At 40.1% G+C, this 27,970-nt stretch overlaps 1 protein-coding gene across 3 annotated transcripts in view; it reads right to left on the reverse strand.

Moving 5' to 3' along the window:
- Window positions 1-5,057: 5,057 nt before the first annotated feature.
- LOC136858165 (cytochrome P450 4C1) overlaps window positions 5,058-27,970 on the reverse strand; it is a 140,405-nt gene continuing 117,492 nt past the window's right edge. The window contains exons 9-12 of one of the 3 annotated variants that reach the window (XM_067137506.2): window positions 26,352-26,420; window positions 25,907-26,075; window positions 12,802-12,981; window positions 5,058-5,343 (exon numbers count right to left, since the gene is read on the reverse strand). In XM_067137506.2, the coding sequence (XP_066993607.2) occupies window positions 5,186-5,343; window positions 12,802-12,981; window positions 25,907-26,075; window positions 26,352-26,420 (576 nt within the window). In that variant the 3' untranslated portion in view covers window positions 5,058-5,185. Of the gene's footprint in view, window positions 5,344-12,801; window positions 12,982-17,895; window positions 17,970-25,906; window positions 26,076-26,351; window positions 26,421-27,970 lie in introns of those variants that run through there. The other 2 variants (XR_010858611.2, XM_067137507.2) reach the window with 2 other exon arrangements.

Below are 27,970 nucleotides of genomic sequence, written 5' to 3' on the forward strand. Positions count from 1 at the left end.
GACGTTGCGTGTCTGCCGTCACGATATTCATCCGTGAGATCCGTGTGTCCGGCGTCAAATTGCTTACACCACTTCACAATACCTGGGCAAGAAATTGCACACTTACCATATACAGCAGTGATTTCACGATGAATGTCCGTGCAATTGAACTATTTAGCCGATAGAAATCTGACCATTACACGCACCTCCAATTCGGAGTGAACGTCTAGCTGACGCGCAATTGAGTCTAGCCCGCTCTGCACACACAAACACAACACGACGGGATACCACACCAACCTTCTTGTCGGACGTGTCGGCAGTTATAATGCAGCTTGCTACGCATTGGCCACGGTCAAGGTCTGTCTAGGGAGGTCAAGTCACGAATGCTACTTACGGAGCCGCCATATTGGGTCTTCAAGCGAGCGTAACTAAAGGCAAGTGTATTCGAATTTAGAAGATTTCGGTACCGTACATTGAAATAAAGTCCGCCTCTGTGGTGTAGTGGTTAGCGTGATTAGCTGCCACCCCCGGAGGCCCGGGTTCGATTCCCGGCTCTGCCACGAAATTTGAAAAGTGGTATGAGAGCTGAAACGGGGTCATCTCAGCCTCGGGAGGTCAACTGAGTAGAGGTGGGTTCGATTCCCACCTCAGCCATCCTGGAAGTGGTTTTCCGTGGTTTCCCACTTCTCCTCCAGGCGAATGCCGGGATGGTACCTAACATAAGGCCACGTCCGCTTCCTTCCCTCTTCCTTGCCCATCCCTTCCAATCTTCCCATCCCTCCACAAGGCCCCTGTTCAGCATAGCAGGTGAGGCCGCCTGGGCGTGGTACTGGTCATTCTCCCCAGTTGTATCCCCGACCAAGAGTCTGAAGCTCCAGGACACTGCCCTTGAGGCGGTAGAGGTGGGATCTGTCGCTGTGTCCGAGGGAAAACCGACCCTGGAGGGTAAACAGATGATGATGATGATGATATTGAAATAAAAACAATATACCAACTTTTTTTTTTTTTTTTTTTTTTTGCTAGTTGCTTTACGTCGCGCCGACACAGATAGGTCTTATGACGACGGTGGGACGGGGAGGGTTGGGAGTGGGAAGGAAGCGGTCGTGGCCTTAACTAAGGTACAGCCCCAGTATTTGCCTGGTGTGAAAATGGGAAACCACGGAAAACCACCTTCAGGGCTGCCGACAGTGGGGTTCGAACCTACTATCTCCCGAATACTGGATACTGGCCGCACTTAAGCGACTGCAGCTATCGAGCACGGTCCAACTATTTTTCATAAAGAATTTAACTGGACATCTACTGTTTATGTATATATAACTGTATAACACTTAAATGATATTAATACATTCACAGCTATTTGAATTGGAAGATAATTAGCAGAGCCTGAAATTCTTTTTTTTTTTTTAAGAAACAAGAATCAACAGGAAAGCTCATGTCCTACTCTTTTACTTCCTTACAACTTGGTTTTACTGTGTTTCTTATTAATATCATCTGTCAAATACGTAATATTATTGACAGAAACATAGAAATTTGTACAGTACCTGTGTCATTTTATGACTGCCGGTACATGAAATACTGAACTTGAATCACTGTACTTAAAGCACTAAAAGACAGTTGTAATAAATTATCTTCAGCGTTTTCTTTATTAAGAAAGTAATTACCGATACTGCGTTTCTAAAAGGTTACTCCAGTATGTTGACAAACACTGAATGCCTCTTGAGTTGAGTGCATTAAATTATGTATGGTAACTCTTGTTATCCATTCATGTGGAAATTTCCTTGGGTTCTAAGGCAAAAATATTCTGCACATATGCAACAAGAGTGACGTTCTAACTAGTTTATTGATAACCCATGCAGCTATATAGTACAAAGTGGTGGTGGTGGTGGTGATTATTGTTTTAAGAGGAAGCACAACTGGGAAACCATCCTATGTTAACACTAATAAGAAAACAAATGGAAGGGGTCCACACTTCGAAAAATGAAGGTATCGCCAAAGAAAGATTATGGCCGCAAAGTGCGTGGAAATAAAAACTTGCTAGGCCTCGAATGCGCTAATGCCTTCGCAGTCGGAAAAAGAACAAGTGTTGACAAAGGGAGGTCGGATGGGATAGAAAAAGTCCAAGGGAGAAACTGGTACCTCGCCTGACACAAGTAAGTGAAAGCAATGTCAAGACTCAGCTAAGGGCCTCATAGTCACAACCCAAAATATATTTCCCTTTTTGGGTGGGCGCAACAGAATAACACCCACGGTATTCACTGCCTGTCATAAGAGGCGACTGAAACGGGCGTCACGAGTTCCTAACTAGGGAGCGTGGGTTGGCGACCACGGGGCTCTTATTCATGCATATAATAATAGTCTAATAATAATAATAATGGTTAAGAAAATTAAAGCCATTGGTAGACACCATTCCATAAGAAATAGAAATTATTTCTTTCTTTCTTTCTTTCTTTCTTTCTTTCTTTCTTAACCTGCTTACCCTCCAGGGTTGGTTTCTCCCTCGAACTTAGCGAGGGATCCCACCTCTACCGCCTCAAGGGCAGTGTGCTGGAGCTTCAGACTCTGAATCTGGGGATACAACTGGGGAGGATGACCAGTACCTCGCCCAAGCGGCCTCACCTGCTATGCTGAAGAGGGGCCTTGTGGGGGATGGGAAGCTTGGAAGGGATACACAAGGAAGAGGGAAGGAAGCGGCCGTGGCCTTAAGTTAGGTACAATCCTGGCATTTGCCTGGAGGAGAGGTGGGAAACCACGGAAAACCACTTCGAGGATGGCTGAGGTGGGAATCGAACCCCCATCTACTCAATTTACCTCCCGAGGCTGAGTGGACCCCGTTCCAGCCCTCATACCGCTTTTCAAATTTCGTGGCAGAGCCGAGAATCGAACCCGCGCCTCTGGGGGTGGTAGCTAATCACACTAACCAGTACACCACAGAGGCGGACAGAAATAGAAATTCAGTCACTATTAAGTTGAGTTAATCTCAGTTAGGCTATTTTAGGGATTACATTAGGATATTATTTTAAGCTACGGTACATTAAATTGCAGTAGTTGGTTAGTGCGAGTGAAGCGAGTGTTGTGATCTTCAAGTATTTGTCCAGCCATATAATGTACTCTAGAGAGCATTTAAGATGAATTAAATATAGCTGTAAATAATAACTACAGAACCGTATAAGACTGCTATTAACAATTGTAATGATGGCAAGCTGCACACACATTGTTGGTTTGAAGTTGGTTCAAATATCTGTGAAACGTTTCTACATTGCATGTAGGGTTAGAAAGATACTGTCTGTAGTTTACATGAAAAGGAATGGAATGAAATGGCATATGACTTTTAATGCCGCGAGTGTCCGAGGACAAGTTCGCTTCGCCAGGTGCAGGTCTTTTGATTTGACTCCCGTAGGTGACCTGCGCTTCGTGATGAGGAAGAAAGATGATGAACAACACATACACCCAGCCCCCGTGCCAGCAAAATTCACCAATTATGGTTAAAATTCCTGACCCTGCCGGGAATCGAACCTGGGACCGCAATGACCAAAGGCCAGCACGCTAACCATGTAGCCATGGAGCCGGACACATAAAAAGGACATCAATACTACTATTATACATTTCCTGTTACTTGCCTTGCTTGTTTTGAAAGACAATTCTCTTTCTTTGGGAGGTTTCCTGTTACACGGCAAAGACTTTGGTGGATTAGGGACGTTGAGAATTGTTGGGATGGAATTACACTTGAGTAGTTTCCGTCCATCTGCCCTCTTTAGTTCAAATTGCGATTCTTCAAAATTATGCTAGAAGAAAATACATAATAAGACCTATAAATATAAAACATCGTTCATATAAACATATTATTCAGAAATAATACGAATGTATAACTTCACTAACCTCGCACAAGACGGAATTATCTGTAGGTTGCCATTTGTCAGGCCTACATTTTTTTACCCACTGAGCTCTCCTTTGCTTATCTCTCGGGAAGCGAAACACTCTAATTCCGTCAGTTGTCTTATTTTGACAATTTGGTGCGGCACAGTATCCCATTTTCCTTCAAAATACAAGTAATAACTCACATCATTACATCGGGCACGCTCACATAACAACGATATTTAAGACCCAATATGGCCACCACCGCAAAGGATTGTGGTAGCGTGACCAGACCTCCCTAGACAGACCTTGGCCACGGTCACGACACACAGCATGCTCTCGCGGCGAGCTAGTGTAACTTATTTTTGATTCGCCCTCCTACATAGTGTTAGCCAGGGTATGACTAGAGACAGCCGTGCTTAGATACGATTGCGAAACATTAGATTCACGTTAGTTTTTGATACTTACGACTCTTTCAATTGAGAGTTTAATCAAAATACTGTGAGTAAACTTTATGCACTTTCCTTGAAAGGTGAGGAGGTTAGAGAGGTAGTTGGTCTAACCAGCGTCCTTGAAGAAATTTAGTTCACTAAGAGAAGTTATGAGACTACATCCGAAAGGCAAAACTGCCTTTTAAAAATTGAATGCATGATATATGACTAATGTAAGCATGCATGCATTTGTGACTGGAAATAATTTCTTAATAACCATGTTACTTTGTTTTACGTCTTGCTAACATCATTTACTGAGTTTTGAGACGCCGAGGTGCCGTAAGAGTCCTTTCACGTGTCGGTAAATCTGCCACTGACACGATTCTGGAGTAATTCAACATGTGCAAATGTCACCGGACTGAGCCAGGATCCAACCCGCCAACTTAGTAACAGAAAGGCAGTTCTGTACCTCCGGGCCGCTAAGCCTGGCGATTCGATTATTTCTTAAGGAAAAGTACAACTTGATACTCATCCCCTCCTGCAATAAGAATCGTGTAGGCAATGGAAGTTGGGTAGGAAGGACGCAGATGAGGAGCATGGCAAAGTAAGGTGGATGTAGTGCCAGACACAGCTAAATATCCCATGGTTGTCATTCCAAGCTCCCGAGTTGAGAGGCCCTGAGGGGTATGTGTTACTTATATGATTACTAAATGGATGGACGGACGGTTGGGTTAACATTTTATAGATTTTTTAATAGTCAAAGGAACATTTGATATACTTTAGTTTGACAATTCACTCATGGATCAATACAGCCATTTTAATGATCTGCCCAGGAGAAATCAGCGATCATGTAAACAAGTGTATTAAGTTACATCCATATATACATATATGATTATGTCATGTACTTTTCTAGAATATATTGTCTAACGAGTTCTGAATCGAATGCGTAGAGGATCTTTGGGTCTCGTGATCAGTTCGCCGAGTGGTACGATGTCTTTAGGTTTATCCAGAGACTCAAGCTTGAAGTTACGTAGCACTGTGGAAAGAACTACCTTTTCTTCCATCATTGCAAATCTCTGGCCTGGAACAAGGAATAGAAAACTCGGTTAGGTCAAAGAAAATTATCAACGAAGGTAAATATTCAAAATACTCTTTATTGGTTTATGTGTGAGAGGTTTAATATTACTTTGATACCATAGGCTTGAAGGAAACAAGAAATGCTTCTGTGGAATACTGTTTGTAACGTAATCTATTTAACCCATTACAAGTAAATTTGCTTATCATTTCTTTATAAGCAATCCTGGTCTTATTGACTCTTATTTCAACATATGGAAAAGACACCAAAATCATTGCTTACTGTTACATCACATGAATTACAACATTAAACACAGGTGGGAGTGATCATCACTTTCGCAAGCTTACGATCTGCTACCAATACTCTCCTAGCCCTCATCACTTTCCTTGCAATGTATCGCAGATATGCCAGGAAGTTCTTCCAGTCGAAATATTCTCAAATTCCGATCCAGGTAGCTTTATATATTATATAACAAATAAATAGTAATACTTTTCGAGTGGCATATGAAGTAGGAATAAAGTGGAATAAAGTGTTCCATGTATGGGATATCAGGCAGATTTCTCTTTACGTGGTGTCTCATGGCACCTTTGTATCACTAATGATTGAAAATAAGTATTGTTGTATAAATCCTGCTAGGGAAGAACTGATTTATTTTGTACGAATCTACACCCCGCAAAATGATTTGGTATGTCAGCGATGCAATGAAACTGTTATGGTACACAGGGGGTGTGGAATAAGAAACGGCAGAGCATTAGGTCTGGACGAACGAGATATAAATAACTCGCCATTATTATAAATAGAATAGATTACTTTCCTTAATTATGTTTTATTTTTCTTTCCTTCTTTTCCTTTTATTTTCTCAAGTCCTTGGTTAACTATTAGAAGAATTAAACTTTAAAATGGAATGAAATTCTGGTTAACAATCAGAACATTAAAATTACAATGGGAATAATTAACTTTATAATAGAATCTTTTTAAATTCCGTTTAACAATCAGGAATTAACAATTTGGAACTCTCGGAATCGTTAAAATTAGTCCACCTTGGTACAACTCGAGCATCGTGTTAATAATTACCCCTTCTCAAAGGGACATTCCACTTAACATTAAAACAAAAATTCACAAAATTAAACAGGAGCAAAGCTCACTCTAATACTTGGCTATGGTAGAGCTTAAATTCACATAAAGGCAAGAAGTTTCAGAAAAGACCAACAGCACAAAGAGAATGGGGATCTAGAAAAATTATTCATGGTCCTAGTGGGATTATCAGGTACAGTAATCTTACGGGGCATACGAGCCCAAAACAGAGGCTAAGCCCATACTAAAAGCTGCGACTAGGCAGAACAATATTAAAGCCGAAATAAGTAGAACAGGATAAATTTAGGAAGATATTCACTCACTCTTTCACTTCTGCACCTACAGTATTTATATCAAACTAGCTGACGTGCCCGTGCTTCGCTACGGGATGACCAGGCCGCAGACAGCCGTGAGCGCTCCTTTGCTATATTCCGTTAAGTTTGAACACTGCTCATTCCAGTCAGCGCCTCAGAGTAGGGATCCAATAGCTGAAACACTATGATGAACCAGTGTGTTACGTACCAATAGTTATCAGAAAATTTATGAAGCAGATGAATGGCTGTTACTTCCCGCTAATATTCAGGCAGGTTGTTGTACTTGGGACGCCACAGTAATCCCATCTATTGGAGATGAGTGGCAGCAAAAGAGACAATGCACATTACAACAAGCAATGGTCAATACAATGTTACTGTTGAACAATTATATGAGCTTTCGATATTGCAGGCCTTCACATTTAGTTCTCTCCTGACTCTGTGCTATTAGGGCATCTAATGTAAAGAGAATTCTCCATTCTTTCTCTCTTCACGATTTTTTCTCATTTTTATAATCATCTTCACAATTTTCCTTGTCGATATGGACCCATGACCACGCGGTTTTACACCTTAAGACAATCATGACAAAAATCATCGTCAGTTCACAAGATTGAACAATATTTCCATGTTATCAATGTTCGGCGTTGATATGGACTAAGCAGCAAAAGCCTAAATTCATGAATTCTGTTGTCTAGTCGGTACGGTAAAACTGTATTAAGATAAAACTGATCGAAACTTGTATTCTCTAGAACGTTTCTTATGTAGTAGGTACTTTTCGATAGGACCAATGTCATAGGTATTTAAACAATACATTTCAGGCCCCTTCCCCTAAATTACTATGTATTTCATGCAGCATCTTTAAAATGATGTATAGCCTAGATTGTAGCGTCTTATTCCCCGGCTTAACATACCGATTTTCATTAAATTCCGTTCACCTATTTCCCGTGGCTCGGCGATGATACTGACTTAGCAAAAAAAAAAAAAAAAAAAAAAAAATCGAAATTCATGAAATGATCAGTTTTCATAGTCAGTATAATAAAAATCTATAAGGCAAAAATGGTCGTAAATTTAATTATAAATAACTTCATTTGTGTAGTATTTATCGATAGGGCCACTAATAACATAGATATCTGAGAATTACATTTTAGCCCTTCCCCTAAACTACTATTTAAATTAGCGTGAATAAAATTATTTATAGCCTAGATTGTAGCCCATCATTCTCCGACTTTACATACAAAGTTTCATTAACTTCTCTTCAGCCATTTTCTCGTGATCCCCGGACAGACAGACAGACAGACAGACAGACAGACAGACAGACAGACAGACAGACAGACAGACAGACAGACAGACAGACAGACAGACAGACAGACAGACAGACAGACAGACAGACAGACAGACAGATCGGAAAATTAAAAAGTGCATTTCTTTGTTACTGTGGACACGACCGATACAGAAATACCATTCGTTTTAAATTCTGAGCCATGTACAGACAAAACTCTTATGTTCCATATATATGTTACAGAGAAAGTCGATTGTCCAGTAAGAGTTTATTAAAAGCGGTAAGTGTCCAATTTCGATCATCATTTACTAGTCAGAGTTGACGATGCCTAGGGAAAGTATACTCTCATTGACTTGAGATAGTAACAGTTGACTATTTGCAAGGAAACGGTACTAGCTAATTAAAAAGAAATAAAAAGGCAAAACCAATACATAAAGTCATAGAAATGTTTAAGAAAAGCTAATAAAAATGCAAAACCGTTATAATACATAAAGAGATAGCAATGATTATAATTTATTACAGCAAGGTAAATATTTGTGAAACTTTGAGTTGAAAAGCACACTTTTCTTCTTACACATACACTTCATGGATTCGCATTTAGTGTTGCAAGAGCATTAAAGAAACCTTGTCCTCTTCCAAGTGGTTGTGAAGTTGCAACAGTCCTCACAGCTGTTGTTTTATCCATAGGGACTTCATTTTCTTGGATTACGTTCGTAGGACATTTACTAATAATAATAATGTTATTTGCTTTACGTCCCACTAACTACTTTTACGGTCTTCGGAGACGCCGAGGTGCCGGAATTTAGTCCCGCAGGAGTTCTTTTACGTGCCAGTAAATCTACCGACACGAGGCTGTCGTATTTGAGCACCTTAAAATACCACCGGACTGAGCCAGGATCGAACCTGCCAAGTTGGGGTTAGAAGGCTAGCGCCTTAACCGTCTGAGCCACTCAGCCCGGCAGGACATTTACTAACTGGAGACCTGAAAACATACAATCATTGAAATCTGAACAATTTCACACTACGGGCAGCGAGAGAGTGGAGAGAGATATACATCTTTTGTTTTAGCTTTGAAAACTTACCTTGAGAAAAGTTGCTTTAGAATTCCATTTCTCGTTCCAGTTCGATAAAATCCATCATCGACAACCTCCAGTACCACGCTAAGAATAGATCGAGCATCTCCTCTACTGCTGTCAACATCGGGGACAGGAATTCGAACTGATGTTCCTTTTTATACTGGCGGATGAACGTGATCTGAGGTTTTTTCATGCTTTTAGCTTGTTATTCTAGACAGTAGAAAGCTTCTTTTCTCTGTGTCGTGATGTCCTGAGTAGACTTGTCGAGGTCAGTGAGGACACAATCACTATCATCTACGAGCTTTTTACCAGTTGATACATTTTGGTTTGTCTCATTTTCATCAGGATTTCTATTCTCGTTACGTTAATTTCTTTTTCTTGTTGCTGCTGAATTTGATCAGTTGTACATTGAAGATCATCTTCTGTTTCTAAATTTGCCAGTACCTGGGGTGGTAGTTTTGAACTAGATAAGCCGTGTCTCGGGGGGCAACCGAACATTGCCTCATATGGGGATCTTTTTATCTCACTATGCAATTCACTGGTTTTCATAAGTTGAATAAACTTCAAGCCGCCTCTGTGGTGTAGTGGTTAGCGTGATTAGCTGCCACCCCCGGAGGTCCGGGTTCGATTCCCGGCTCTGCCACGAAATTTGAAAAGTGGTACGAGGGCTGGAACGGGGTCCACTCAGCCTCGGGAGGTCAACTGAGTAGAGGTGGGTTCGATTCCCACCTCAGCCATCCTGGAAGTGGTTTTCCGTGGTTTCCCACTTCTCCTCCAGGCGAATGCCGGGATGGTACCTAACTTAAGGCCACGGCCGCTTCCTTCCCTCTTCCTTGCCTATCCCTTCCAATCTTCCCATCCCTCCACAAGGCCCCTGTTCAGCTTAGCAGGTGAGGCCGCCTGGGCGAGGTACTGGTCATACTCCCCAGTTGTATCACCCGACCAAGAGTCTGAAGCTCCAGGACACTGCCCTTGAGGCGGTAGAGGTGGGATCCCTCGCTCAGTCCCAGGGAAAAACCGAACCTGGAGGGTAAACAGATGATGATGATGATGATGAATAAACTTCAAGCCTCCACTTCATTTTGATGTTTTGTGGTCTTGCATCCAGGTGGTTATCATATTCTCTATGTCCTGGTTGGCTCTTTCGGCGCTACCTTGACTCTATGTCGCGGTTTGTCGTGCACCATTTTGAAGTTAGGCCATGTTTTAACCAGACTGTAAATAATTTTACTAACAAATTCTCTGCCATTGCCCGACTTTAACACACAACGAGCGCCTAACAAAGTAAAAATATCAATGATATTATTACACACTTCGTCTGCAGTCTTTGATTTCAGTGGGGTAAGCACAACAAACTTTGTCAAATGGTCCTGGTACACCATTATAAATTTGAAGTCTTCATCTGGTTGCGACTGAAAGTCAATCAAATCCACTTGACATCGTGAATTCATTTCCTTGAATAACAAAGGTTTTACAACCAGTCCTTTCTTCTTTTGATTCTATTTTTGAACACAAGGTTCGCACAAGCTTAAAACTAGTAAAATGTCTTTTGTAGTAACATTTTGATATTTTCCTTTTAATTGCTGAATCATACGATCTCTTCCTCCATGTCCAGTGCATATGTGCGCTTCATTAAGAACTCCAAACAGCTCTTCATCAAAACCATAATACCTTATGCTGTCTTGGTCTGTGACAGGGTGTATTAGTTTTGTAATACCATTTACTTCAGTAATGTCATATCGTCTTAAAAGCCTGATGTCGTTACTTTCTTTTTTAGTTGCAGTTTTTAGATTTTTCTCTTTTTGAATGTAGCTATCATATTTCAATTTAGTCAATGTCAACGAATGTACCTTGGTAGTCGAGCGTTCTTGCTTCAGTTTTTCACAAAACAGTTCTGCCGTGGGTTTACACACTTAAACTAATTAATTCAACGTAATTGAATCCTTTGTCACTATTGCACAACAGTAAAGGGCCGAGTAACGACGACTGGCGGCTGCCTGTTTTGTGCGGGGGTAATCAAAACAAAGAAAAGTTCTAATAATAGAAGTACGAGTCTAAACAATGAGAATGTTTTAATAATCATAACAAAGGTTTGGCGCGCGCGGTTACATTTTCAGAGCAGCATCTGCGAATCAAGTTTTACTAAACCACAGCAGGCATAGTTAACTCTTTCTAGGTACAATTCACCTGTTTGTTTTCAATCAACTGGTACTGATACTTTCAGCAAGAGTTGAATCTGCCTAGGGAAAGTCAACTCTTACTTAGAATTGACTTTCCCTGTAATATATACTGTATGTAGATACAGATAATAACTCAACACTTAGGAATAAATCGCGCTACTAAATGCCCTCCTGTGAACTGTCAGGACGCTACGGAAGTATAAGGGTTACTCAAATGAAACAAAGACGTTCGCTGATTTCTATAATGGTTTTACTGTATTTGGTATACATTACCGTACAGGAAGTATACTCCGCACGGCCTTACTTCTAAATTGAAGTTTCGCAAAACAAATGAGCATCGCCTTTCCTCTGTTGCCAGCGCGCTACGCCCGCGAGAACAGCTGATGCAATACAAACCCGGTAAAACGCCCTTGTACCGTACTCAGAAAAACTAATGAATATGGATTGAAAACAAATTCACAGAAACTACACTTACTAACAACATCTGACACTAAAAGGGAAAATATTATTAAGAATAAAAGAGAATGAGGAAATAACACATCACTCACCGCTAATGGCTGGCACAGGAAGGAGGTTACGGCCTACAAAGGGAACACACTACTGATCTCAGAGTCACTGGAACCCTCCAACAATATGTAAAACACACTAATTACTGAAGGAAAATGCGAAAGATCGCGAACCGTATCGAATAGCATACACGCTGAGCGAGATAGGTTAACCACAGGGTGAATGTAAATATTAGAGTTGGCAACTAGGTTTCGAGATCATACTCTGGCGATATCAATCGATATGAATGACAGCTTGGGATTGGCTGGATGTCTATGCTTCAGCGCATAACCACCAGACAGAGCCAAAATCTGCCAAAACGTCAATTTAGAAGTAGAGCCGTACGGAGTGTAAGGAGTGATGTGCGGATGAAATATTTGGGTACATAAAGTCGCCTTATTGGTTCAAGCAAGTGTCCCAGAGGTCCACTTGATATGGACTTAGCAACAAAAATCGAAATTCATGAATTTCGCAGTTATCATAGCCGGTATGGTAAAAATGTATCAGGCATAAATGATCGTAAATTTAAATCTATATACGTTTAGTTATGCCCTATATTCTCTATGTCCTGGTGGGGTCTTTCGACGCTACCTTGACTGTGACTATGTCGCGGTTTACCGTGCACTATTTTGAAGTTAGGCCATGTATTAACCAGACTGTCAATGATACCAACAAACAAAAAGAAAAGAAAAGAAAAGAGTAACGTCAGTGGACGGTGTTATATTAAACATAACCAGGTTATCAATAGCAACTAACGCAAACTTACATTAAACAAATGGTCTTCATCAAAATGTGAAAAACATAGTTCAATACAATAATCATTACCACTACTGTGGTAGGAAGCAAAGGTGAAACATCTCACTCATATAAAAGGAAAATTTGTTGTTCGGTTCAGTAATCACGTATATCAGGGTCTCGGAAATGTTGTAAAATGCATTGCTTGTCCTTATAAATATAATAAATATTTTTTTAAGAAGGAAGGTTCATTTGTGGCTTACCAATACAGCTCCTGGGTCCAGCACTGAATGGTACGAAGGCATAGGGGTGGCGTCTTTGACATTCGTCTGACGAGAAACGATCTGGATCAAACTTTTCTGGATCAGGGAACATTTCTGGATCACGTTGCAACAGGAATGGAAGTACCAACATATTTGCACCAGCAGGAATACGATAGCCCACTGCAACCAATAAGCGTAGTAGCTCACAATGTACAGTGTGTTCTGAGAAGAGTTTCTAATATTTAGAGAGAAGGCACATGGTGCACTCTTGCCTACCGATTGCCAACATCTGCCTCTGGCTCTTGTAAATATAGACGCAGGGGTTCCGGATTCTTTAGTCACTTGTTGGCATTAATTGGTGGGTGGCATAAGGATATCTAATTATTACTTGAAATAATATTCAAGAAGTGGGCTAAAATGGATTTATTATAAAAAATATTAATACTAAGTTCAATGGATGTGAGGCATCAAATTAAAAAAAAAATGATATTAATGAAACAGCTGACAGAAATTTGACCTAAATGTGGATAAAATGAAGACCTCAGAAAAATTGTTTTATTGTTATTGAGTTAAGTTAACGCAAATTGCCCTTACCAAAATAGAATTTAATAATAAAAGAATGGAAAGAGAAAACCAGGATTACAAGTAACGCTGTTGGTCGATTCCCTTGGTTTCCCCAACTGGACTCCGAAATTTTCTTTAATTAAGTTTATCTACCGATTATAAAATACCACGTAGGATATCATCAGCTACCGAATGGACCCTTAATTGAACCGAAACAACCTCCGGTTATATTTGAACAGGTTAGTTATACACAAAAAGGGAATTTACTTCACAGGTTAACTTGCTCCTTGGCAAGGCATGGTGCTCCAAAATTCGGTGTTATCAATCCCTGATTTCTCTGTAAAAATACATGTTCTCACCATGTTGTGTCACAACCAGACACCCAGAAATGAAGCTTCTTTAATAATTAATTATTTTAAATTATGTAGAATCCTGTTCCACTGAACTGAAATATTTATAAAATAAGAACAATTGAGTTTACATTTAAGTTAGCACACAAGTAACTTTCAGGTTATGTTGGTTTATAATAGACTAATTTAAAATGAATAAACCGATAAGCACGGATATCCGAAAATTAATCTTATCGCTTCACTGAATAATAATTAAATTAATTTAATCCGACCGTTTATGAACGCTACCAAAAAAGAAAAAGAAAAGAAAAGAAAAGAAAAGAGTAATGGCAGTGGGCGGTGTTATAATAAACATCACCAAGTTATCAATAGCAACTAAGGCAAACTTACATTAAACAAATGGTCTTCATCAAAATGTGAATAACATAGTTCATTATAATAATCATTACCACTACTGTGGTAGGAAACAAAGGTGAAACATCTCACTCATATAAAAGGAACATTTGTTATTAGGTTCAGTAATCACTACCATCATCAAGACCAATGGGGAAATGTACAACTCAAAAACTATGATCAGTACTATCATAAACAAAATTAAATTTGATCTCGAACATTTAACTTCAGTGATCAACACCAATTTATTTATTTATTTAGGGTATGGCCCATACAATCAAGTTGAGTTCAGATATAAATTATATACATATTTACATAACAAGGAAACAATAAACAAGAAAAGGCCCCCTACAACTGAATGTCAAGATCACTGATCCACTGTATTGCTTCTGGAGTTGCCATCAGGAAATCCACTTTGCTGCCTGTGTATGCCCGCGTTTCACACTCTCTGACAATATGATGTATGGTTTGTCGTGCAGCTCCACAGTCACACGCGGGTGTCGGCAACTTGTTCCATTTAAACAGCATGTCTCTGCCCCTGACCTGTTCTTATTCTGTTCAGAGCAGACCATGTTTTACGTGGTAGTTGGTATCCACTTGGAAGTTTGGCATTCGAGAACATACTGTGCAGGTGCATCTCCGTTGCTGCTTCCCACCGTCTTTTCCACTCTGTAGTTGGGTTGTAGCTTCTAGCAACCATGTCTAAGGCGTTACTTAAAGTTGGATGGCGTGAACGTAATCTGTTTTGGTTGATAGTTCGTAGATCTTCATGTACAGGTAGATCGGGATTCCTTAAGATTTTATTGAATTCCTTGATAAGAGCGGTGGATCTGCGTAAATCAGATGGCATTATTCCCGATAGAAGCGGGAGCCAATGAGTTGGTGTAGATCGAATTGTGCCAGTTATTATGCGCATAGTGGAATTCAATTCAGTATCAATGAGTTTTGAGTGATGACTGTTCATCCATACTGGAGCACAGTACTCAGCACTTGAATATACCAAGACTAAAGCTGAAGACCGTAAAACGCTTGCCGAAGAACCCCAGGTAGTTCCACAAAGCTTATGAATGATGTTGTTACGTGTTTTCAGTTTCTGTGCAGAGCCCAGCAGATGTTGCTTGTAGGATAGTGTTCGATCTAAGATTACTCCAAGATATTTTGGGTTCCAGTTGTGGTGAAGTATCCTGCCACAGAAACTTACATTCAATTTAGTATTTGCTAAGTGATTGTTTAAATGGAAACAAGACACCTCCGTTTTATTGGTGTTGGGCTTAAGTCTCCAGTTCCTGAAGTAAGTTTCCAAAATGGACAAATCCCTTGTTAAAATCTCTTCAGTTCTCTCCAGTTCTTTGTGTTGCACAGCTAATGCTATATCATTAGCGTAGCAGAATTTCCGTGATGTAACTTCAAGAAGATCAGATATATATAAGCTGAACAGGAGTGGCGATAGGACTGAACCTTGAGGCAAACCATTTTTAAGCTCCAAAATTCAGTGTTATCAATCACTGATTTTTCTGTAAAAATACATGTTGTTCACGGTCGTAGGTTTAACCTCAAAATACCCTACACGTGACCCCTGGGTGGTGCTAAGCGAGCAACAATATATTTGGCAGCCAGTCTATCACTGCGATCTCCTGGCAATTACATACAATGACATATCAACACCAATAAAATCAGCTAACGCACTATCATTGCAGACTTAACTGATCGTATAATGATCACCCCCGAAATGTTAATTATCAGTGGTGTAAACTAACCACTGCTCCTTGCAAACTAAGCTGACTATCTAATCGAACTCATGAATGTTGCCAAAACAACTAAGCAGACTGAACCAGATATTTAATTTGACTAACAATCGTCCATGAAAACAAAGTATAGTAACTACAGATCATTGCAGACTGAGTTGAATTAACACTGAAAATAAACTAAGCACTGATCATTGCAGACTGAGTTGTCTAAAATTGGTAACAACTATCAAAAAATAACCTAACTTTGTAAACTAATGACTTCTCCAGTGCTGGGTGTTAATTCATTGTTGTTCATAAAACATGGAATAATGGCATGATAAATCATTCTTGCGTCATTATGTCTTTTAACCCTATAACATTTTAATGTTATTTACAACAAATTATCCCGTGTGGTCGGCTATCACGAAACCATCTTCATATAAATACATATGAGCCAAAGCCACACTCACTGTCACACGTAATGATTCGAACACTAGCAAAATTATATAAATTAAATCTCACAACGATATAACGAATCCAAGAAACCAAATGATAATCGGACCGATTCGAAAACTAACGAAATCAAAATATTTATTCCAATATCAACAAAATATCATATTCTTCTCAGTCTTAGCTACTCGTATTGTTCTCAATAAACGTCGCAGCTCGAACATAATTTAATCTTATTTAAATTTCAAAATGACAGTGCCACATTTACAGCATGCTAAAATGTAATATTAAACCTTCCCATCTATCTCCAACAAACTAACGGAATAATATTTAATTTTAGAATCCCAGACTGTGGCCATCTCGCTCCCATTGCTAAGTGAACCACTGACTTGAATACCTGTTCTTGCTTGATTGTTTGCGGTAATACAATAAAAATTCCCTTGAAGCAAGCCATATTTCTCTCGTCCTCCTGATGGTGGAGTCATTCTCTCAAAATATTTCGAGACATCTAAATGTCTGAGATCGCATAGTGTTAGTTGCAATACTCTCTCGAGCAATAAAAAACATTTTCGCTCGGAATCCGAACCACAGGTATCATAAATGTCGCATCTGGCATCCCACTACATATTTCCACGGGGCAATACTTCCCGGACTTCAAAATCATATCAGGGGGCATTCTTCTGCGCACTGCCTGAATAATTAACACATAAAATCCACTCTATCTATTTTCTCATATATATTCCAGAGGTTCGGTTTTTTAACACTTGACTCCATTGTCTTTAAACGTAACTAATCGACCTCAGGTAATTTCTCAAAAGGGCGTACATGACCTGTGTTAATTTCACGTATTACATTTAGCATCATGGGTTATTTAAAGTTCCTCGGATTTCTAACTATCCCATAGAAAATACGGCACGACTCTAATCCCCACTCAAATTTTGACATGATAAAAGGTTTAACTGATTACGGTGTTGAAAAAAGAAAATTTTTCCGAACACCCGAAATACTTTTAGATTACTTATTTTACCCACAACAGTCTCAACACCTACATTATCTTACAACAAAACCACGGACTATAAACGATCTTTACCCGATACCTTGTCCGGCTCTATGGCTAAATGGTTAGCGTGTTGGCCTTTGGTCATAGGGGTCCCGGGTTCGATTCCCGGCAGGAACGGGAATTTTAACCATCATTGGCTAATTTCGCTGGCACCGGGGCTGGGTGTATGTGTCGTCTTCATCATCATTTCATCCTCATCACGACGCGCGGGTCGCCTACGGGTGTCAAATCGAAAGACCTGTACCTGGCGAGCCGAACATATCCTCGGACACTCCCGGCTCTAAAAGCCATACGCCATTTCATTTACCCGATACCTTCACGAATAATATTTGCAACCCTTAACTGAAAATCTGAGATTTGGACATCGGATCTCGCACGCAATGGTTCTGCCAATAACCACACGAGGTACATCTTGCCTCACAAGGCGCTGAATTATTTACGCAAACAAACAAAAAACAAACAAACAAGATACCGGCCTGAATCTTCGATCATTTTTTATGAAACATAACGACGTAGAATACACTTAAATAATACATTTCATCTCACTAACCTTGTCTGTTGAACGGTGGATGCAATCAGACGAGGCAGTTCCCCTGTACTTATAATATTTACCCAGTCATATCTCTGCACGTGGACAACACAACACAAATTCTTGCTCTTAATTTAAATCACTCTAATAATTTACTCTTGTATTTTACAGGTTACTAACATATATATTTTACTAGCGGTTTCCCGCTGGCTCCGCCCACAATGTACAAAGTATGGTGTTGTTCCTCACGGATGTATTTGCAAAGTTTCGAGTTAATGAAATAAAGCATATGCTCTGCTGTGGTAATACAATGTAGTATTATGTCAACAAAACAGTTGAAAATACATCACTCAAAGAAATTGAATTAAACGTTCCTTGGAACAACACTACGCGCCGAATTGTTAAAAAGTCCTTCAAAGATCTTCGTAATGGAGACAAATGTACTCATAACTTTTCTCAGAATCTACCAGTTTAAGTAGTTTTTACCTCAAAAGAAAGCGCTTGATCCACTGAGTGTTTTTGGAACAAAACGAACTGCGTACCTCAATTAGAACGAAAGATGTAATTGCTTCAATGAGAAAAAATGTTGAAGAAATGAGACGTCAAATTGAATGTGCACTCATAACTTTCCTCAAAATCAACCAATTTGAATAGACAAGAGCTGAAATGAAAGATGTTGATTCACTGAGTGTTCTTAGGCCAAAACGAACTCCGTACCTCGATTATAACCAAAAATATGATTACTTCAAAGGAGACAAAAGATTGAAAAAATCAAATAATTTGAGGAAGGCGTAAGTTAAATGATTTATAGTACCTGATGACAAATCTGGGCATGAATACCTTTCAGTTAAAAAGGAAATGAAGGAAATCGACCGGATAGAATGTCCGGACTTTAGTTTTCATAAAAAAATGTAATATATAGATTTACAACAGAAACAAAATAATTTCTTCTGTGATGCAATTGTATATGTCTATCACTTTTCTTATTTTACTTGGCACTTCGCAACATATATTTAATTTTACACTTCTTATGGTTGACACATGATGACTTAGAATTATTATAAAAACTAGACAGATATGTTAGCACTTTTAGTATTCTTCTCTGTTATTTGAGTACAGACTGGGCTTTTAGCCTGCACCCAAGATTAATTTCACCACTTTCACCAGTACTTAATATGCATTTCCCCACCCCCACACAATTATTATGGATCATAGTCGTACGCAGAGCCTAACTGGTGAACCGCCTGTTGTAGAATGAGTGGTTGCTGTTCTGCCGTTCTCTCTATGCACTCAGTTTTTGGCGCGAGGAGTGACGAAATTTATTGCGTAAGATTTGCCAACTTTGTCGTCCTGTGGGTCTCATTTCTGTTGTTAGTATCCACAATGATGAGAAAAATACAATGGTTACGGATTTTGTGATTTCATAATTTTAATTTGCCTCTAAGAGGTCTGAAATGCTGAAGCGTGGGTCGGATGAATAATTGTCTCCCACTGTGATGACATACACGTGTGGATTACGATCGACCAGAATCTTTCCACTCTCTAGCACAATCTTTCCATCTTTGGCCAGAAGAGGATTGATAACATGACAATTCCTTCCAATTTACTGGGCGTTCCACTTTACCAATCCAAATTTTAATTTACATCTGGATAATCATCGTGTTTTAGATATTAGCCACGGTTATACTCCAGTTCATCCGAAATTCTCCCCTAAGATCTTATAAATGTGAATTAATTTCCTGCCCAAAGAGATTACAATCCAACCTTAAAGCTCTTGTCTCGTGGATACGAAAAGTGAAGAAGACACAGGTTGCTCCTCAAGCTTTCTTATTTTTTACCGTTTTTCCCACACATGTGGGGTCACGGGTGCGAATTGCGTCATACACACACAAACAAACACACACACACACACACACGCGCGCGCGTGCGCGCTTGAATTTGGCCCTGCTTTACGGCCGAATGACCTTCCAGACGCCAACCCTATATGGGGGGATGTAATCGCTATTGCGTGTTCTGTGGTGGTTAGTAGTGCGGTGTGTTGTCTGAATATGAAGAGGAGAGGATGGTCCTCAAGTAATGATGCAAAAATGGATGCCCCATTCCCAACAACGTATTTCGTGGCTATGGTGGCTAGTAAATTTAGGGATCCCTTTTGATGACTGTCAATGGTGGGTTCGATGGGTTCTACTGAAATGTTATGTCTTGGTGAATGTTCAAAAGAACCAACACATTGGGTCGACTTTCACTTAGTTATTGTCAGTTTCCGTTTATTTCCTTCCTTAAAACTCGTGTGAGATTGCGTTATGAGCACCTGACATAATTTGAAAGGGGCCTCATTGTGGTTCTCCATTTGGCCGGCTGCTCGAATCGTGCAATATCCAGATTTATGGGGCATTCGGATGTGACAGTGGCCGATTATGGACTGCATGGGAACGTGAGGGCAGGCATACTCGTCGTCAAGATTCCGGTCGACCACGTCTGACCACTACAATGGAGAATCGTCGTATTGTGCATCAATCACGTCGTAACCCCTTCAGATTAGCGCTTGCGACATTCGGTGTCATCACGAATCATTGGTCGGAGACTAGGAACAGACGAATTACTGTCCCCTGCGTAGGCTGCCGTTAATAACACAACACAAGTGGCTGCGTTTGCAGTGGTGCCGTGACAGGGAAGGATAGCCTGCTGATGAATGGCGTCTGATGGTGTTCAGAGATGAGTTACGGTTCTGCACTACCTGGGATGACCATCAACTGGGAGTATGGTTGTGACCTGAGGAGGGGTCCTATTCTTCCAATATTTTGGAGAGGCACAGCGGTGTTACTCTTGGAGTCATGGTGTGGAGAGCCATCGGGCATGACTTCAGGTCACGGCTGATAGTGATTTAGGGGACTCTGACGGCACAACGGTAAGTTATGGACATCCTGCGTCCTCATGTGTTACCTCTCATGCGAGAGTGTGGTGGTGTCATTTTTCAACAGGACAATGATAGTCCACACATGGCACGTATCTCTGTGAACTATCTGCGTGATGTTGAGGTGCTCCCTTGGCCAACAAGATCCCCAGATCTGTCCCCGATAGAACATGTGTGGGACCAGCTCGGCCGTCAACTCCGTCCCAGCGTCAGTATCCAGGATACCAAGGACCAGTTACATCAGTTGTGGGCCAGCTTGCCTCAGGAGAGGATACAACTGCTTCATGACACCCTTACCAACCGAATCAGTGGATGCATCCAGGCCGGAAGTGTTGCAACATTATATTGATTAGTGGGCTCGCACTGGCAAATTCTTTGTAAATTTGACTCGATTTTGTAATCTCTGAAATAACATCACATGCCCTCTCAACATGTGAGGTTTTATTTCGTTTTCTTCTCCTATTTTCTTTTCTGCGAAATCAAATTTCAGGTACACTTGGTGTGTTCCATGGTTCAATAGGACTAACCGCTTAGGCAGTGTATTCAATTTTGTGGATCCCAAGAGTACGTTTTTCTCTTGATTTCTTCACATTTCCTTTCGCTAAATAGACCAGTTAAAAGATAGCTTGATAGTAAGTAGCCTGTGTGTAACCTTTTGTCAGGCAGTGTATTATCCCGGAATAGAAAGGGTTCCTGCAGGAATGGTGATTTAAGTAAACAATGACAGCAACAATTAATCTCCAAGTTTGTATTTTTGCCTGTCGGTGTTTCTTCACGTAAAAGCTGCTTGACAGATGTACCTCGAATTCGGAATGCTTATATCTCATACCATAGGTTACACACAGGTTACTTACTATCAAGCTATCTTTTAACTGGTCTATTTAGCGAAAGGAAATGTGAAGAAATCAAGAGAAAAACGTACTTTTGGGATCCAAAAAATTGAATACACTGCCTAAGCGGTTAGTCCTATTGAACCATGGAACACACCATGTGTACCTGAAATTTGATTTCCCAGAAAAGAAAATTATACGAATTTTCTTCGTTCATGAGGAATACTATTGCACGCAACATAGTTTCTGTTAGGCACGTAAATGAGCGAATGATGTGGGTAGATATGGTAGTTGGAGGAATTAGGACGAGAATTGTATTAATGTATTCACCGTATGGGAGTGCAGATGAGGAAGAAGTTGACAAGTTTTATAAAGCATTGGTTAACATCTTAGTCAGGGGCTAATGGACGATTTTTATGCAAGAGATGGAAAGAGATCTGAAGGATATGACAAGGTGTTTGGTGAATTTGGGGAAGATATGGAAGCTAATAGGAATTGGGGAACGTATGCCGGACTTCTGTGCTAGTATAGGACTAGCAGTTACGCATACATTCTTCAAGCATTAGGCTATTCACCGCTATACGTGGGAGGATTGGGACACCAGATCCAAAATAGACTATATTTTAACCGGCTTTGAATTCAGGAAATCTGTTAGGAATGGGCGGGATATCCGAGGATTTTTTGATGATATGTAGTGAACTACGAATCCTTAGGCACATGTTAGAGAAAGTGTAACCTATCTGCAGACGAATAAGAGTAGAAAATCTCCAGGACGAGGAAATTAGGCAGAAATAAATGGATATGATTAGTGAAAAGTGAAAATGGACAGTGAGCAGGTTCAGAATATAGAAAGAGAATGGGTGGCATACAGTAATGCTGTAGTAGAAACAGCACGAGAACACCTAGAGAAAACTGAGTGTAAAGATGAGAAAAAGCGAACAAGTGTGGAATGATGAAGTAAGAGCAGCATATAGACGTAAAAAGAAGGCGTATCAAAAATGGCTGCAGAAGGGGACTGATGCAGACAGGGAATTGTACATAGATGAAAGAAAATATGTAGTTGTTGAATCCAAGAAGAAGTCGTGGGAAGTTTTCGGTAATAAACTGGAAAAGCTAGGTCAAGCAGCAGGGAAACATTTCTGGACAGTAATAAAGAAACTTCGAAACGGGAGGGGGTATAAATAGTGTTTTGGGTAATTCAGGTGAACTCATAACAGATTCCACGGAATCACTGGATGGGCGGAAGGAATATTTAGAAAATCTTCTCAACGTACTGTAAAAGGAAATCTTCCTGGTAACGTCGCGATCAACCGACGTCATGGGGAGGAGGACCATGGTGTTGGTGAAATTACGCTTGAGGAAGTGGAAAGGATTGTAAATAAACTCCATTGTCATAAATCAGCAGGAATAGGTTAAATGAGATTTAAAATGGTTAAATATAATGGAAAAGCAGGGATGAAATGACTTCATAGAGTAATACGATTAGCATGGAGTATTAGTAAGGTACCTTCTGATTGGACAAGAGCAGTAATTGGACCTATCAATAAACAAGGGAACAGGAAGAATCCCAACAACTGTCGAGGTATTTCATTGATCTGCATACCTGTCAAGGTGTTCACTGGCATCTTGGAAGGAAGGGTGCGATCAGTTGTTGAGAGTAAGTTGAATGAAAACCAGTATGGTTTAAGAAAACAGAGGGGCTGTCAGAATCAGACTGTTAGTATGCGCCAGGTAATTGAAGAATTCTACGAGAGGACTAGACAGGTATGTTTCGTACATCTAGAGAAGGCATACGACGGAGACCGAGGGAAAGTATATTCACCGTACTGGGTGACTGTGGGATGAACTGTAAATTATTAAAATCAATCGAAGGCAGTTATGTTGACAATTGGGCTGCAGTGAGAATTGATCGTAGAACGAGTTCTTGGTTCAAGGTAAGTGCAGGTCTTAGCCAAAGCTGTAATCTTTCACCTTTGTTGTTCATAGTTTATTTGGATCATCTGCTGAAAGGTATTAATTGGCGGGGAAGGATTACATTTGGTGAGAATGTAGCTAGCTTTTTGGTCTATTCTGATGACTGAGTCTTAATGGCAGACAGCGCCGAAAGCCTGCAGTCTGTCTTGCGCTTCGAGATAAATGTAATGAGTATGATATGAAAATTAGCTTTTTCCAGGCTAAGGTGATGTCAGGAGGTAAGAAACCTATTAGAACTGAATGTCAGTTTGGGAATACAAAGCTGGAACAGGTAGACAATTTCAAGTATTTAGGATGTGTGTTCTCCCAGGATGGTAGTATAGACTGAGATTGAATCAAGGTGCAGCGAAGCTACTGCAGTTGAGCTCACTGTTGCGATCTACAGTATTCTGTAAGAAGGAAAACAACTCCCGAACGAAACTCATTTTATACCGGTCTGTTTTCAGACCAACTTTACTTTAGGGGAGTGAAATTTGGGTTATTCAGGATATCGTATCCATAAGTTTAGCAAAACAACACGACAATTTTCTCACTTGCAATACTGTCAATCCAAACACGATCTTATGCATTCGTAATATGTATTTCGCCAATCTGATTTCTAATTCTGATGACAGAGCAAAGGGTCTGCCAACTTTTCCAACTTCGAATTTCATCAAACTGTTGTTCCTCACATCAAAATGTATACTACCTTTCATTGCATTGTATTTGAGAGTAGACCATGGCACTTTGAAATATTTCGAAGCCCTGAAAATAGTCCAGTGTTCCTGTAGAACCTTCTTGACAGCTAGTTCTACAGCCTGATTTTCATACTTCTTTTCAGAAGTAGGCTTAGCAACTCCATAGTTTTCGGAATCGCTTCCAGTGCTCCTGTAGAACCTTCTTGACAGCCAGTTCTACAGCCTGATTTTCATACTTCTTTCCAGAAGTAGGCTTAGCAACTCCATAGTTTTCGGAATCGCTGACATGATTAGTGACATTCCGGACGCCGTTTATGTTTATGTTCTGCCCCCACAGGCATGGAGAATAAGAAGGGTTTAAAAAGAAAATGTATAAAATGACCGAGATTATGGATGTAAGCGTGGATGTTCCAGTATAGCTCTCAACCAAACGTGGCACGCATATCACTTACTATCTGAAAAAACCGCTGTGGTGGTGAAACACCCCTAGCACCGGTAGGGGAGGGGTTGACATGTAAACATTATCGAAAACGACCAACAATAGAAACGAATTAATAGTTTTCGGGGTTACTGAGGTGAACTGTGACACTCTGGATGGCGTTTAAGTCCAAGTTCAACCACCGCCGGCATGGGGGTTGAGAAAGGCTGTGAAAGGAAATTACCAAAATGACCAATAACAGCGCTGAATCCACAGTTTTGGGGCCAGTAAACTGTTTTGTACAGTCCCAGTTTGAATCGTATACATATCTATAGCGTGAAGCGTAAATACATGCAGTTATAATTTTATTTTATTTTATTTTATTTTATTTTATTTTATTTTATTTTCTTCTTCTTCTTCTTCTTGTTTTCGAATGGGTCTACTATGGACCACGTTAAGCATCATTCATTTACGGTTCTTCCTCTTTCGATCGGCCCAGTACTTCTTCATCCTTTCGGAGTGGGCTTCTTTACGTTCTCGTGACCAGTTGTTGCCGGTCCGTTTTTTGCTACTTTGATCTTGGAATCCCTTAATTTTGTTGATGATTTTTCTGTATTCCTGTCTGTTGTATACTACCTGCTGTAATATATTATTTTCCTCCATATCCTCCTTGACCCCTTTAAGCCAGCTAGTTTGTGTTTTATTTTATTTTATTTTATTTTATTTTATTTGAAAGGCTCAACTATTTTCCAGACAATCTGGGCTTCCTCAAGGACAAAATTTAACGCGAAACTAAATCATCTCAAATTTAAACTAAACATATAACATTAACTCTAAATCTACCAAAGAGTTCGTAAAATATAATCAACATCACAATGAAATCTATGAAAAATTCACTTCAAACAGATAATACAAATCCTAAAATTAAACGTTCGAATAAGTACCTAAGCAGAGCTGCGTACTACAGCTAGTATATCTGAAAGCAAAACAGTGGAGAAAAATATTAGCAGTTATGACTGACGTCGTACAAATTGTACGTCATGATCTTATATAGAACATTTGTGTTAATTTTTTGACATTTTTCCTGTAAATTAGTTTTTCCAGCATTAAAAATATTGAATATTTTTTGTATGTATATCTCTTCGGGTCTGAAAGGGTATCTAATATCCTATACCACGGAAGTACATACAGTGAGTTATTGTATTCTGGTTTAACTTACGGGCTTCAATTTCTGTCTCCAACTTTCGACCAAATGCTGGTACACTAGGGTAAATGCGCAGTGCTTCTTTGATGACTTGTTCCAAGTACTTCATCCGAGCCAAATCCTCACTTCCTGGTGGTCGATATGAATCTCCAAAGATATCATTCAACTCTTCAACCACTTTTTCCTACGAAAGACACGACAGATGCAAAGTAAAGTAAACTACATATCGTCGTCGTGCCTCGAAATAACGCTATGTGACAGTCTTGTCGGAGAAACACTGACCCGCAGTACATGTATCACTTCGAACGAAAATTCGTTGATAGTTCATGCAGTACTGAACCTTAGGTGAGTGAACATTTCTGGTCAGAGTTCTGAGCTTTACCATATCACAAGGCGGTTTTTATAGGCACAACGACGAAATGTTCACTATGAAGAAAACGCTTTATGCTAGAAGACCTACCTGAATGTTTGGATGCGCTCCCAACAAGTACATTGCCCATGAGAGTGCGGCAGATGTGGTATCGTGACCCTGTGTACATAAAGTATGTTAGTACTTCTTACTTACAGTAGAGGCTGGAAAAATAATAATTTATGATATTTAAAAGTGTTATAGCTTCATTTACAGTTATATGAAGTGAACATATCGTTGCTGGTATGCTAAATGCGAAGTCCATAGAACCTCTGTCCTTCTGCAATACATCCCTTGTAGACATGACTTGGGCGTTTGAGCATATGCCATGTCAAGAAAATAAGGTGAAACTCTTTACGTTTCACACAGAACTTTGCTCTGCGTCTTCAGAAGAAAATCTCGACTGTTCACGAGGAAGGCTTCTACAATAATGAAGGATGATGGTTTGAATTTAGACGTTAGTAATAGAAGTGAAAGTGGTACGTTCATTCGTCACCAGACGGCTCACCGTACGCAATACAGTGCCAGTGTTCGAAACGGTCTGGGAGGGGAAGAGGGGTTGCCAGCGTGGTTGCCAGCCATTAAGGATTTACGTAGGTAGTTCTCTTCCCTGTCCTTTCACTATCGTTATTTCATTTCGTTGTTTTCCAAATACGTACGTTCCTCATGCTTTCATTATGTGCAAAACCAGTTATACCCACTCACCCTCCGCGCCCCGGACATAATGGTTAAAGGAGATTGTTCAAGGAATATGACTTAAATTCAGTAAATACAAAGTGGCTACTGAACCATTCTGTTCATGAGCAAATTGAGATAATATTTAATGCATTGAGAATAATTCTATGAGACAACAATAAAAGGGCGCGAACTGGAGCAATAGCACGCATTTGAGAGCATCACCGCGTCACTTTCGGGTGTGTTTCACTGTGTGACAAGGACCGAGACAAGGAGCGCCAACCACTTGATGCTAGGGGATTTTCTGATGCCAATCTGCGAACATGAAATGCGGGAGATTCCAGGCCTGACGGGAAAATAAACTTGAGACGTATCTCCGCTCAGAGACGGAATCTGGAGAAGATAAAATAATAGAAATATCAGAAATAATTTTCTGAGTGATATGATATGCATGGCTAGGCTAATTATTATCTCCTGTATTTAATTGAGGTTCGCCTCGAGTGCCAGCTCCACACAAGGGACTCAAGTGGATTTGAAGTACCTTGGACGGGGAAAAACTTGGCTTGGTTTGGGTTATCAAGCTAATAAATACTGAGCAGGTGCGGCCAGAATCCGACTCTACACTCAACTCCGATCGTGAATGTACGTGACATGTGTCGATAGCGCCGAAGCATAATCTTGTGTAACAAAGCATCTTAGAAGTGTGTTAGACATTTGGAGAACTTTTCTTTGTCTGAGCGGTTAAAATACCAGTCAGTTACTTCGTAACTGTATTATAAAATCGAACAGTATTCATTTAATGGTGCTGGGAATTAGAGACATTCTCATTCTAGCCAGGATCGCCCGATGTGTAGGCATAAATCCAGTAAAGCCTGAATGCTAACTTGCTCTCAGAACTGTGTGAGCTCAGACTCTACTGTGTAGATTAGCAGTCTTGTATTTGAACTTTCCATGTGGACAGAAATCAATCTGCCGATATATAGAGCGCTAAGCTA

The sequence above is a fragment of the Anabrus simplex genome, chromosome 1 (assembly GCF_040414725.1).
Source record: "Anabrus simplex isolate iqAnaSimp1 chromosome 1, ASM4041472v1, whole genome shotgun sequence".
NCBI lineage: Eukaryota > Metazoa > Arthropoda > Insecta > Orthoptera > Tettigoniidae > Anabrus > Anabrus simplex.